The sequence below is a fragment of the Streptopelia decaocto genome (genome assembly GCF_964273445.1).
Source record: "Streptopelia decaocto genome assembly, chromosome: 9".
Lineage (NCBI taxonomy): Eukaryota > Metazoa > Chordata > Aves > Columbiformes > Columbidae > Streptopelia > Streptopelia decaocto.
In genome coordinates this window covers 11,906,340-11,921,272 of record NC_138664.1, presented here as the reverse complement: position 1 = coordinate 11,921,272, position 14,933 = coordinate 11,906,340, and the positions used below count along the sequence as shown (strand labels likewise).

At 40.4% G+C, this 14,933-nt stretch overlaps 1 protein-coding gene across 2 annotated transcripts in view; it reads right to left on the bottom strand.

The window, feature by feature from the left end:
- MAP2K5 (mitogen-activated protein kinase kinase 5) overlaps positions 1–14,933 on the bottom strand; it is a 126,095-nt gene that overhangs the window by 58,830 nt on the left and 52,332 nt on the right. For both annotated transcript variants that reach the window (XM_082061454.1, XM_082061453.1), the window contains exons 13-15: positions 11,011–11,059; positions 3,259–3,332; positions 2,275–2,325 (exon numbers count right to left, since the gene is read on the bottom strand). In XM_082061454.1, coding sequence (XP_081917580.1) covers positions 2,275–2,325; positions 3,259–3,332; positions 11,011–11,059 — 174 coding nt within the window. The remainder of the gene's footprint in view (positions 1–2,274; positions 2,326–3,258; positions 3,333–11,010; positions 11,060–14,933) is intronic.

The window sequence follows — 14,933 nt, the reverse complement described above, 5'->3', positions numbered from 1 at the left end:
AAGGCAAGCCTTCATTAAGGGTAGTTAGCCTAGGTCAGTATTTCTTAGAAATTTTTGCAACATCATCATCATCATACGAGCTTTAAGCATCCTTTTGTGCTGACAAAGACCCTTACAAAGGTGCAGATGTGCAGCCAAATATGTACATGGACTGGTACATCTGCCTTTATATAATAAATTAAAAGAGTATTGACTACGCTGGCCAAGCAGGTTTTGTTATTGGCAACACCGCACCCACGGCAAGATGATTTTTTTGAGTGTAGATGAGACCCTGGTCTTGCCTGAGCCGCCAAATCAGATGCATAATTCAAACTGAGCAACATTAAATTGTTTTCTGCTATAACAGCTCAAGCTTTAAACAGCAACTTCTATTTAGAAATTATGTATTCACATAGTTGAGAGTAAATAATTTTCACGTTTAAACAAAAAGCCTAGACATGTGAATTTAAAGAGTATGGGAAAGAATATGAAAATAAGAATAACACGTGCACACAGTGTGCAACACAGACATCATCCTAAGGATACACAGCTCCAAGTTATTTCCTCTTAAAAATTGCTACAACTGGTTACTTTCTTCATCCAAAAGCTTTTTTTTCTGTATAAAGTGGTGATAACATGGTTTTACGGAAAATGCATTTTTGTTGGAAATTTTAATTTCTCAATCAAAACACTTTCTTGCTTATTTTAAACAGAAACCTTATTTTTTGAATGACTTCAAATTCACTCACCGTCTGCCAAATAGACAGACAAACCAAAGCTTATGACCTTCACTGTTTTTTGATGACCAGGCTATAAATTTGATGACAACAAATGACTCATTCAGCAAGCAAAACAGTTTTAACACAAGAAATCAGATCAAGTACATTTTAGCTTAAATTTCTCTTTTTCAATTAATGGATGAATGCATCACATTCACCTACAAACAATAAGAAAAAATGTAATTTATTTAATGTACACCTGCAAAAGAGAACAATAATCTTGATTTATACACTAAAAGCGTAATACAATATAACTCTCAGACCCGCTTATACCACTATACACTAACAGCTGAGTTGGAAAAGTTGATTAATTTGAAGCTGTTTATTTGTTTGAATCACAATATTCCAGTTCTTTTAGACAATGGAGGCATAGAAATCACTAGGCTTACCAGCTAAAGTGACAATACAGAAGATCATATGTTGGTTTTTTTTTTAAAAAAAAACCATTTTTCTGCACATAATATTCTGATGACACAGGATAGCCCAAGTCTTCCTAAGATGGTGACATGAGTGTTTCAGAAGCCACATAATGAGGACACCTTGACTAGAAAAGCACTTAGCAAATAAATGGACACCCTGGTCTGCTTTTTTCATACAAGAAAGTAAGAAAAAATACCTGAAAGCGATTAAAGGTCATGGATTTCTCTTTCCTATTTTCCGAGGTTTGAAAAATACAAGTATCAACCACTTTGTATTGTTTCCACTATTTTTTTAAAAAACAAGCTGAACACTTATTACTTCCTCATTAATGTCGCAACATAAGTAGTTTGCTCAAATAATTTTAATGGCCAAAAATAAAAGACGACAGTTAATATACCACTCTAGACTGAAACATTCGAGTTTTCACATCTGTTAAATGGAGAATTAAAATGAATCAAATGGATCTAATAGAAAATACAATCTAACTTTTGCAGTTGACTTTCAGGCTGGCTCATGTCACCATATTAATCTCGATGACACGACCACCACATGCTGGATGTCAGGTCAGCTCGAACCGCTAAAACCAAACCCCACATCCCTTCCGCCCTCCTCCCAACAACACCTCTTCAGCAACGCATTACTTTGATCTAAAAACCATGAGAACTGAGCTTTTAACGTACAGGAAAAGGACAAAACTAGTCTCATCATAACAAGCATTCTGACCAAAATCTCTGTAGAAGAGTGAAATGTACTGGTAACTTGACATGTATGGCAATGGACATCATACAATATGCAATAAAATGCCCTAATATTATTAGTGGAAATATTTTTAGCTTCAAATTTCCATGGCAGCTTCACGTGGGAAACACCCAGAGAGGCATCGTGGGGCTGGTGGGGGAGCACAGATCGGAAACAAGTTTGTGAGCTGGTAAAAGAGAGATTTTTTTATGGCACACACAATTAAGACACAGCTAATGCTGGGTATGGGGAAACGCAAAGTTCGAGAATTGATTTAGAACATATCCTGCATTACACAAAACGAGACCGTCAACAAATACTTCTTATTTAAATGTTATTCCTGCATAAATCCACTTACCGCCATATAAGCATTTGTTCCAACATACGTCTTGGCTATAGAATTCACCAGCTATCAGACAAAACAGTCTGTTAGAACAATATAAAGATAATGTGGAAATAAAATGGGCAATTATTCCTCATTTAACCTACAATCATCATTCCTATAAATCAACTAAAAATTATGTAAGAGGGAACAAATTTATCTGCAAAGGCATTAAAAATGATTAAATCTCTCCTTTGTTCGGAATGAGAGTTCCAATTTAAACAAGCGCTGCGTTACAGTTTATGGCAGATAACCTTAAACAATTCTGTTAAACAGGATGCTTATGGCTTTAGTACCCCAAACTAGTCTGATATATAAAGTCAATTTGAAGTCGGATTGAGCACACTCATTTTTCAGTCAGCTGGCTCGAGATGTGAATAAAGCCACATTCATCACTTGAATGCAACGAGCGCTAATGCATCCTACGCTGGAGGGACAACAGCCTCTGACAAGTTATAATACGAGGTTGACCTTCTCTTTGGGCCTCATGTTTGGCTGAGAGGAAAGGTGCTGAAATTCAAATCAACATCACAGCAAGCTCATGGGTCACTCTCACAGAAGTTCTCCAGGGAGGCCCAAAATGGAAATTAATTAAAATTTGTGCTGCACATTGTAAAAGCCCACCACTATTGTTACTCCCAATATTAATTTTTATTGTGGGCCAGTTGGGCTCCCCAGACACATCTCTCGTTCTGCCCTCCCTTTTGTCTGGCCAAAGCGCTTTCATATCAAAGCTGCATATCAATGAAGTTTGCTATTCGTAAGTAGTAATTACAATATCAGCAGTTTTTACTGTCATTAAACAATGAACAATCATATTGAGATGAAGAAAAGTCGCCCAGAGATTCCAAATGAATAGGGCTGTCCCAGCAGAAGGGACTGGCTGGGGGGGTCTGTCTGGCAGCCAGGTGATTTCTGGCATTCCAAGGAGAGCGGGCAGATATTTAATGGGGGAATTACCTGCGTGCTGACCCCAAAGTCGCACAGCTTCACCTGGCCTCGCGTGTTCACCAGCATGTTTGACGGCTTCACATCTGTTAAAGGAACAAAACTGGATTTAATCTATATTATCTGTCGTATATACAGATATCATTACGGATATTGGCATGATAAGATTGTAATAGGAAATACTTCAAAGACTTATTTCAAACGCAACCTCTGGTTTGGAACAGTCAGTAGCACAGACGGTATTTTAACCGTATCTCTCACATACTGATAATCCATGTTATTAGATCATAGAAACATTTAGGTTGGAAAAGACCCTTAAGATTTTCGAGTTCAAATCTGCAGGTGACACCAATCTGGGAGGGAGAGCAAGTGCAGTGAAGGATGGGACCCAGAATTCAAAAATTCTGGACAAATTCAAAAATCAGACGGAAAAAATCAGATTAAATTCAACAGGGACAAGGAGAAGCACTACATTCAGAAAGGGATTAACTGACTGCATAAGTATAGGATTAGACAACTGCCTGGAGTGTAGGCTGGAGCGGGGCCGCAGAAAAGGATCTGCAGATCTGCAGAATATGGCATGGACTGGAAATGACAGAGAGGGAACAAACTCTGTCACCGGACAATTTAGGAACAAGGCAAAAGCAACAGTGCAAACCGTGAAGCCTGTTTCAGCGCCAAGGGACAGCCGGGCTGACCTTGTATGGTTCATCCCAGCCCTGCGACTTTGTATTCTGACACTGCAATTAACCCTGCTCCCTCTTCTCCAACAGCCTGCGCTTCATTCCGTGCAGCAACAAGAGCACAATTTAATATTCTATAAAAATTACAAATATGTTTCCCATGCAAACACCTGTATATAGGAACACAGATAAAACACAAACGTATAGGCACCCGAGCATCCTTCTGCTACAAGGATCCTTCTGCAGTTTTGCTCCTGTGCACATTATTTTTCTACCAGCTTCCACCTCCATGGCTTCTACTGCATAAACCTGCTCCTATCTCACAGTTTTAGAGCTTTTACAGAAATTAACTGCCAGCAATGTCTTAAAACTATTACTAATCCTGCTCCAGCAAATTAAACATCAATGTACATCATAAAGCCAGATTGTTGTTGCAAAGACCTTAATGCCGACCCCCTCCGATGTCAAAAGAAGTCGCGTACTTTAAAAATTGATGTGTGAATGAACTGCTGAACATCCAGCCTGACTGTGGCGGAGGAAACATTGAGCATCGTTCTGTTCCAGGGATGCCAGTTGGGAAACAGAACGTGCACGGTATGGCCTGGCTTAAACGTGGGGAGATTAGAGCACACTGGCTTTGCCTAATCACTGCTTTCTTCTGTCAAAATGGATTAAAAGCAATAGCTTGTAGCTTTGCCTTCTTTAAAAGTGAACACTAGTTGGGTGCAGATGGATGAAACCCAACTAGAAGAGAACCTAATTTTGTTTATCATTAAGTTTGCCTTTGTTTAGCAGATGTTTTCTGGTACCACAGTAGCTTGCTTAATTTGTCTCTGTAATGTAGAAATGTATAACCTCAATTAACAAGCTGATTAAACGCTTTCCTATATTTGAGCTAAAAATCCAGTTTAAAGAAGGGGAACATTCAGTAGTACATTATATAGCTTATGCGGATCTGTAGCTTTTAAGTTAGGTATCGATACCGCTAGTATGTTTCACAATTTCCCCCACAACCAAAAGAAAAACCAGTCACAAGTGTTTCCATCACATTACAGCATCAACAGACTCTGTTTGTGTATCGTAATCTCCATTTCATCTTTAGGAATTCAATCAGCATGCTGTATTTTGATGGATTTTTACCTATTCTCCTGCCTGAAATCATGAGACAGAACATTGCTACAGAGCAACCAATGCAGTCACAAAATCTCCCATCCACTTCCCAATGATATTTTAGGAATATGTTTTCTGAAAACAACTTCAGGAAGACTCAGATATTTGCTGGTGACAACCTGCGAGGCAGGACGGTCCCATTCAGTGCCGAGTGACTTGGCCAAATCTCCCCAGCCGTGCTGAGAGCACCCGCAGGCTCCAGCCTGAATCCCGAGACGAACAGCACGTTGGGCAGTTAATCCTGTTTAACCTTCTTTCTAAAAATATGGCAGCTGACAGAGCTACCTCGTTACCAGGCTTGCACTGAATTGTAACGAACTAAACAGGAGATGACACGACACGTACAAAAAATACAGACATTTTGCACCATGAATCCAGCTGTTTACGGTACTAACGCTTTGAAAAGAAAACTGCAGTATCACAAGAGCCCCTTGCTTCTAAAAGTAAAGGATGTAATAAACATAATTAATATAATTAATAAGCAAATGGACAAGAGAAAAATTGTGGTGCAGTATGGCTGCAAATAGGTTTGTGGGATGAGGCATTATTTTTTAACAAAACAAAAATCCTTTCTCTCTGAATGGTCTGGGAAGGCAGAGGGAAGATGGAAGCATGAAACACACGACCTCATGGAAAGGGATGATGAGGCAACATCCCTGCAGCCAAATTTTTTTTCTGTAAGTATTCAACCATGTTGTGATTCGAAGGAAGAGGCGGAATGTTCTCCACGTGCAGCCCACAAGCCCTTGTTCCCTTCACACGACCCACCAGAGGAAACACCACGTCATGTTTGTCCCGTGTCCCACCAAGGAAGAGCCACCACCTTGTGCCACCAGGGTCCACAGCCCCCCCTCCCCTTCCCTGCCACCATGTGGGGCGGGACAGTAAGTCAGTATAATTTAAAAAGCATCTGTTGTTCATTAAGGGTGGCTTGATCCGGAAATCCTTCCACAAACAAAAACTTTAAGAAAATAAAAATCCTAAAAGAAAAAAAGCAAATTGGCAATTAGCACGTGAAGGAAGGGAAAACAGTGCAGGTTGGGGACTCTACTGAGCAAGCTGCTTGGAACAAATACTCTCTTGTCCTTGCAGCAGAATTTAAATAATACTACAAATGGGGGATATAAGCAAATATTTGCCATGAATTCCAACGGTTGGGTTGGTTTCTTCAAGACAAAAAGGAAGTGACAGTTCTGGACAAAACTGTCACTTCACAGAATATATTGAAAGTGGGGAGAAAAATCACCCAATCAGTAAATTAGCCTTTTTGTTTCATAAACCGCTTCAGTTAATGGGTTAAACATTTTTTTGTTTTGTTTTGGAAAACAAATGTGCATAAATAATGTTCTGCACCATCTGCTTGTGATTAATATTACTGTTTAGAAGTGAAAGAATTTAAACAAGAGCCAAAAGGGGTCATTATGCTCCCATTACCAGTGCTTGCTTAATACAAATGATTTCTATGAAGCATCATTATAAAGGATGAACAAGTCCTCTTTGTGATCTATCTGCCTAAGTTGTTTCACCTCTCTGCAAATAAATGGGACCTCCAAGCTCTTACTTATCAGTAAACAGAATTGTCAGAGGTTCAGCTTTTTGAACACCAAATGTTTCAATCATCTTGCTTTATTGAAAAGCAAACAGATTAATGATGGGGGGGGGAACCCCAACCAAATAGATTTTTAAAAGCTGTCTCTTGACTTTTTCTGTCTTTTAAAAATATAAAACCACAATATGCCAGGTTCAAGGGAGCCAAGAGATAGGAAAGCACAATTTTAGCTGCAGACAGCTCGCAGAACATTACCGTTAAAGAGAAGGTGCTGGAAGAATGAAAATATTTGCTTGCCATAACGACCTCATCAGCATGCTTTTTGCAGAGGATGTGATTATTTTTATTTTATTATTATAATTTATTATAAATAATTATTTTAATTATTATAAAATATATACTATACATATAATGATTTGATTATAAATAAGTCTAAGTTGTCCATGTGTGTGCCTATATGCATTTAGCTATACATACAAACACATGTAGGTATGTATGTACATGTACACACACACCCCCTAGTATTTTTGTTTGCGCTTCATTATATGTAGCACTCATTCTGATTAATGCTCACAAAGCTAAAACAGCAGAGGGGGGAAGTAAAATATGCTGCTCTGGAAATATTTGGTAAAATCCTCGGCAAAGTTCCTGCTGGGATGACGGGAACGCTCCTCGCCCATATTGCACAGGTGTCTGTCCCTAACAACCAGCCTATGTCAAAACAAAGAGGATTTTAATATCTTCATATAGAAAAATCACACGAAAAAAAGAAAGAGACCATCTGAGCGATGCACAAACCTCCCTCCTGCCACCGGCAGCCACGCAACCACCAGCCAGTCCAGGAAAGTCTCCAGATGACCAACTCTAGTCAACCTTGCACATCGCAAACCGCAAAACACCTGCAAAACTCTGACACAAATTTAAAACCCAAGCAGGAACCAAGGTCCCCAAAACGCGCAATATATACTGGCCCCCAGTACACAAATACAGATGAGTACAATTAAACACAAGCGGGTAACATTTATTTCATACATTTCTATTAAGAAGGAGGTGTGAACAGAGAAAAACATACCAAATAAAATGCATATGGTCTATACTTATTCTTGAACTTAACAGATTTTGGTTTGTCTTTATACAAACTTTGACTTTGTACATGATTAGACTTGCTTAATTGCTAATTCTGCTTTAAATCTAAGTTAATTTCTCATTACCCTTCCATTTCTACTTCTTATCCTCTGGGGAAAAGAGCACACTTATCATTGGGACATTCTCACATCTTCCAAAGAAGTGCTGGAGGTGTTAATCTTATGTTTACGTTTGATGTGGGTGTGATGCCTACGACTCCAGCTTTGGGTTTATTAATATGCACGGCTATCACCTCATTAGTTGCCAGGTTTGTTTTGAAGTTAAGCTGTAATATTTGCTGAAATGTCTGATCTGGAATAAAAGACTTTGCTCATTGTTTGTTTCTTTTGCTTTAATCCGTGCTTTAGTCACAAACCAACGTTTGCTGTGCTGCCTTATCCAGCTGCTTCACCATGATTGCTTCTCTGCCTCCGTTATCACCAAATTCTTGACTTTTGAGCCCAGGTGAGCTCCCTGCATGGTCTGTCATAGAGCGAGGAAGTCAGGGGTAAATTTCATTTCCCTCTGATGCATGGAAAGCAGTAGGCAGCTGAAGATCACTTTGAGAAACAAGCATCTTCCTGGCGTTGCATTACTCTGCACCCATTTTTGAGATATAGAAGCACACACACATTTTCCGTATCTTAAAAATGGGTCCAGAGCAATATTGAAAACCAACCCCCTGAGGAAGCTCTGCAGGATGCTGGAATGTTATCCCCTCCGTGGCATTTTGCATGTTCTCACCTTGGTCAATCCAGCAACAGACCAAGGCCAGAAAAATCTCAAGTGTGATGACAAACCAGTTTCTGCGCTTTTCTTTAGACCACAACGAGGACCACACATAATTCATCAGAAACTGGGAGCTGCTCTTCAATCAAGGCAATGAAACCCATACAGAAGGGGAGATCGTGTTTTACTAGTAAAGCAAAAATCAGACCCAGGCTCTAAGTTTACAGCAGAAGAAAAATGAAATGTTACGGTTCTAGTACTTATGCCTGACCACGATGCTCCCTCCGAATTCCATTCAGTAGGTGGCCAAAATATTTAATGAAAAAATTAAAAATGAAAAAAAATTCAAATATTTTTTCTTTTTGAGTGTTATAAAAGTATGGCAATGACTGTGCAGCCTCTACAGAGCGATACTGAGCTACAGATGCTCCAGCTGCTTTTTCTTTCATATTTACTCTGCCAATCTCTGTGGCAGCTCTGGCATCGAGACTGCTCAACCTCTTGCTGAGAGTGGATGGAGCTGATAAATCTCTGCATCTGGCAGCATTCAAGCTAATAGGTGAAACCATCATCAGAAATGAAGCCTCCTTGGTAACCTGCATTGAGTTGGTAATGGATTCCAGGTTATTTCTGTTATTTTAATCTGGTGACAGCCTGGGGTCACATATACCAGCAGCCTTAGAATTTCACTCCCCCTCTAATTGGGGGTAACAAAGCCAGGTCCTTAATTGATCTCTACTCACTCTTCTGGCCACAGCCTTCTTTCTGCCATGCAGGAGAGCCTGTATTCTCACACAGAATCACAGATGGTTTGTGCTGAAGGGACCTTCCCAGCTCCCCCAGTGCCACCCCTGCCATGAGCAGGGACATCTTCACCAGCTCAGGTTGCTCAGAGCCCCGTCCAGCCTGGCCTGGGATGTCTCCAGGGATGGTTCATCCACCACCTCTCTGGGCAACCTGGGCCAGGCTCTCACCACCCTCAGGGGCAACAATTTCTTCTTCATGTCCAGCCTGAATCTCCCCTCCTTTAGTTTAAAACCATCACTCGTCCTATCACAACAGGTCCTGCTCAAAAGTCTGTCCCCATCTTTCTTAACAGTCCCTTTTAAGTACAGAAAGGCTGTGCTGAGGTCTCCCTGGAGCTTCCCTTCTCCAGCTGAACACCCCAGCTCTCTCAGCCTGTCCTCCCAGCAGAGCTGTTCCAGCCTTCTGATGATCCTGCTGGCCTCCTCTGGTCCCTGGATCTCGCAGGATAGAAATGCTGTGAGACCAAGGAGGACCTGAAGCTGACGTCCTGCTGCTTGCTGGGCCATCTCCTCCTCTACTACAAACTGTCCACAAAAGCCTCAGGATAGTCTGAGCCCAAGCTCCAGGGAGGGGCAGGGCCTCAATACCTGCTGGTCATTAGCATTTCCTATTAAGTTTCTTCATCCCTGTACAGACGTCTGGATGACTCTCCAGAGGTGCCTGACTCCCTGCGCCCATCACACCAGGACACCGAGCTCCAAACCCAGGCACTTCTCATCGCCCTGCGAGAGCCCCGCAACGACTCTTCAGCCACTCCAAAAGAAACCGTTTTACCTATTTGGTTTGCAACTTAAAATTTCCCACATGTCTCTCTACTTTACACTTCTCTTTCAATCCCAAGTGCTGTCGGTTACTGCACACTCCAACCGCGCACACGGGCTGGGCGAGCAGATGGGTTAAATTAAACACTATTGTTAGCAACATTAGGAACCAGAGCACTTAGTTTCAGACACTTTACAAACATTATAAATGTAATGAGTTTCTCTTTTTTTTTTTTTTTTTTTTTTTTTGGGGGGGTGGGTCTAGGGGGAAGGGCTGCTTTGTTCTTTAAACAGCATCTTCCACTGTTTCCAGAACTGACATTGTCTATCAAAGTTCTAAAATATCTGAATTAAATTACCACAATTTTTTAAACAAAATGTAACAGCATTAAAAAGCAAGATATAAAGGAGTTTTTTAAAAATACAGCTTAGCTTCAGGAAGGAGAATGAACAGCAAAATCCCCAAATGGCTTATATCCAAGCATGTTTATAGTTTCTTTGGTTATTCATGACCATGACAGTTGGCCACAGTTTTAGAGATGTGAGACTCTAGCAATGCTTGTGGCTGTCACGTGAGATTTCTGAAGTACCTACGAAAACTCATCATGTATCTTCTGTTTTCAATGCTAGTCAAACATCTGATTTTCCTTGCTGATTTTTGCACTGGGCACCTGTTTGCAACCCTAAGCATCTAAATCTCTATAAAATTCATTTATCTCATTAGTCTTTTCTTTGTAGAGGAGGAAGGAGGGCAATAAAAGAGAACAGCAGTAATAATATTTTATCAGAAAATCTGCAAGGCTAATGAATAAGAGTCATTCCGTGGTACTCCACTGGAATCAAACCAGATGTTAGTATGGTCTACTGCCTCTCTAGAAAGTGTTGTTAAAATCAAATAATATGGTATTTCATTGGAGAACAGAAACCATCTGTTACTCACCTCTGTGTAAAATCTTCAGACTCCATAAATAGGTGAGGCCTTTCACAACCTGAATTGAAAAGAAAACGCAACAACACGTATTAAAGATTCCTGGTAAGAAACAAGACAGGTCTCAGCTGGCGCGAGCCATTAGAGACACGAGTTCCAGTGAAGAACGGAGCCAGGGCCATGAAAAGGGTGACACAGCATCCGTTCCAAAGGACTGCGAGACCCACAGCAGCTGAGGCAAACGGGCTGCAGACTGAACGGCAACAGGTTCTCTAAGAACACACGAATAAACTCCTTCCCACGTCTGGACACTGAAGTCAGCTGAACTTAAACTGAATCCCTTTAGGCATTTCAGTGCATTTTTAATTTACCTATCTTCGCTGGAGTGTTAAAAATCATGAAAGGCAAAGTGTGTAATGATTTTTCTTCTTGCAATAAAAGCAACCCGGTGAAATTAAAGGCCAGAAATTAACAAAATCGCTAATAGGCTCTTGCACTTCATCCTCCCTTTCCCCTTTTTTCCATTTGGTGCACCTGTACTTTTTCCTCCTTTATTTCTCATGCTTTTACTTACTCAATGCACATGCAGATCACTTCTTCTTGAACTGTATATATTGTCTCATTCTTCATATCGCTCATCTTGGACAAACACAAATCTTACTATGCCTCACTGCCCCAGAAAATACAATTGGGATCCCTAAATGCTAAGATCTGGGGCAGACTTTGACCTGCTCTTCCTGAGTTTGCTCCTTCCACTCCCTATGCTGTTAAAACCAAACTCAAACCCCTGTTACTCCAGCACTACACTGGAGTGTTTTATGCATGAGATGTATTTTAATGAAAATTTGTAGGACGTGCGGGTGTATTTCCCAAACCAACAACCCTGACACTTCCCTACATAGAATATGTACATATGGCTCTTTCAGGGCCAACAAGATCATCACTGGATCCAACCGCCACTCCATTTATTGTCTATATACAACCTGATTATAATAACGCCAAATTAAACGAGCCAACTTCATTCAGCCAGCTCCCTAAGAGAGCAGTTGGGTGTCACAAGTTATCCTCTCTGCAGGTTTTGTTTCTGTAAAGTAATTAAACCCCAATACTTCTTGCATTTTTAATATAGTAATTTTTCCCCTGGATTTACTACTTTCACAAGCCCAGAGAACTAACAAGATTCTACAAACCTAATTCTACTACTGCTGACTGTTTATCCAAACCATCCCTGCTGTCTCAGGCAGCTTTTTTAACAGAGCAAATATTTTTTACCAAGTTCTCACCTATGAGATGACATTCCATTCATTTTCCTGAGACACTCTCTTTGTGCATCTCCAGAACAATAAAACATTTTTGACGTTTGCAAAGTTGTAAGAGTTTTTCAGACAAAACAATTACATTCTTTTCATTGTCCAAGTGGACCGAAATGAAATTTCTTCTGCTGCAGTGATCAAGCAGAAGTGCTAAAAATATTATGCAGCCTCAAAACAGACAGCATAATGATTTTCAGCCTTCCTATTGGATTAGAAACTAATATTAAAATTTATTCTGTAACCAAAACTCGATGTCAGTGGAATCTGAATCTCTTTTGTACAGCAAATAATGATTCTGGATCCCTAGTAAATGACTTCAGGTGGCAATTCCTCAGTGTTCACCTCACACTCCAGCCCCAGCTATTGCGTGGCCTCAGATGGTAATTACCTGTAACAAAAGGCCTTAGTCAAATTCTGCATGCCCGGCGCTGTGGCCTTGTTCACGTTAGCCTTTCAAAGAGCAAAACAGGGGAATTCTACTTACACAGCATTTTGAAATAAGGAAAAAAAAAAAAGAAGTAGTATTGATGCAAAAATAAATAAAGGGGGTGCAACATTTCAGGCTTCCTCCAATGGTGAAAGTGATTTTGAGAACAGTGAGCTGCTTTGGTTATTCAACATATATTTAGACTATTTAAAATCTTTAAAACCATTTAAAATGATCTCATTTATTTTAAAGTTTGTATTTGTAGAAAAAAGGAAACAATTCCTACAGAAAATAGAATCAACAGCTGTGAGTTATTAAGCATCTTTATTATGGAACATGTGCTGAATAAGCAGTTATAAAAGACACAGTATTAAACAAACTCTCACATTCAGTTTCTCTCAGCCCGAGTGTACAAAGGAATGAAAAGAGTATTTTCCCTTGATCCTGGGCTGCAAATATGTGCACAGGAGCCCCCCGAATGGACCAACCTAGTGCAAAGTACCCTTATTCACTTCCCTTACATTTGCCTATTAGGGAAGGACTCTTTAAGTATTAAATATTATTCTAAAAGGGTGCTGGAACAGAGTATCTTTTGACTGAACCTCTAGCAGGAATTATTGGTATTCAGTAAAGTGGGTTGTACAACAATGACTTGACAAAGCCTTGACACAAAAAGTACTTCCAGCTGCTGTCAATCACTCACTCTCTTGACAGTTCAAGTGCACATCCTTTCAGGGAGAACTTCAATCAACATTAGCACTCAAAATACAGTGCACAATGTCACTGCTTCAGAAATTGAAGTGAAAATAAATGTGTGAAGCGGCAAGCAAAGGGAGAACAGGCTTTCCAGCAGCAGACCCAAACCAGCCCGCATCAGGGGGAAACCAGGAGGGCCCACAACATCACTTTGGGGTTCCCGAGACTCTTCCTGTGGGAAAGCACACCAGCGATTCACACAAATAAAGAATACAAGGAAGAAGAGAGATCTCCCCTTCTCGTTGACACTGTCTCATACAGGCAAGCGGGATGAATTTTACGATCAAGTCAGAGATCCCTCCCATTTCTTGGTGACTCAAGTCTCAGCAGATTCTACCTCTCTCTTCCCCCTTTATCATGTCCCCAAATAAACAGTGCTTCTCCCCAAGCTCTGGCAAACACTTTCCTCCTTTAAGGATTTATTTTCACTGCCTTGCTTTATTTCCAGCATTCTGCCTTTCAGCCTCAAACCTCGGCCTCACCCTTTGCTCCTCAAAAAAACAACTAAGAGAGAAGAGTATCGCACTTGGCAATATATTTCTGCTATTTCAGCTTGAAAGCTGATTGTCCATTGCAATTAACAGTGACCACTTCTTCAATGGGAAATGAATAACAAGAATGCTAAAGAACGCTATGGTGTATGGGCTACACATATTCTACATGGCTTGGATATCCAGTCTAATTCTCAGCAGATAAGGGTTCACATCAGAAAAAATACCATGGCAGTTGCCATCATCAGAAAATGTTTGTTTCAGGAGACAAAACTCCAAAATCTAATTGGGAGGGGAGCAGATGAGAAAGCAAATACTGTACATGCCCCCCAAGCAGTGCACTGGTATTTAGACCAGAATTTCAAGGAAACGAGAAACCAGCACCGACATCATGCTGTCCTTTTGGCTACAGAGAGACAGGGTGGTCAGGACAGCGATGTGTCTTGAGGAGTTCAGCCCCAAACCTGAGATCAAAGAGTGCAGGGAAACGACCTCAAGCACAACTCCGTGTTTAACTGAGCAAATGTATCTGGAATTTCCTTCACCTTTTGTGCTTGTTGCTGAGAGTAGAACAATTTTTAAGGGTTGTCAGTCCACTACTATTCACAATAATTAAATTTGTAGAACAAGAAAAGAAGCAAGAAAATAATCTGGTTGGAGCAAGGGGAATGACTGAGATGTTGCTAAACATCTATATGTGCCAGCATATTTTTCCTCTGGAAATGGTTTCACTTAAAGCCTTCTACAAATATAACACAAGGGTATTCTAATTAACAGATGTGCAGGTCACACATATTATTAAGCAGCTTCAACAGACTAATGCGTTGTATATTCTCTCAAGAGAATAAAAGACAAATGACTCTGTGTACATGGTGTACAAGGTAGAAAGAAAACATACAGGTTGGAAAAAAAGAGACACTATGGAAACTCCAGATTTTGTCCACAGAA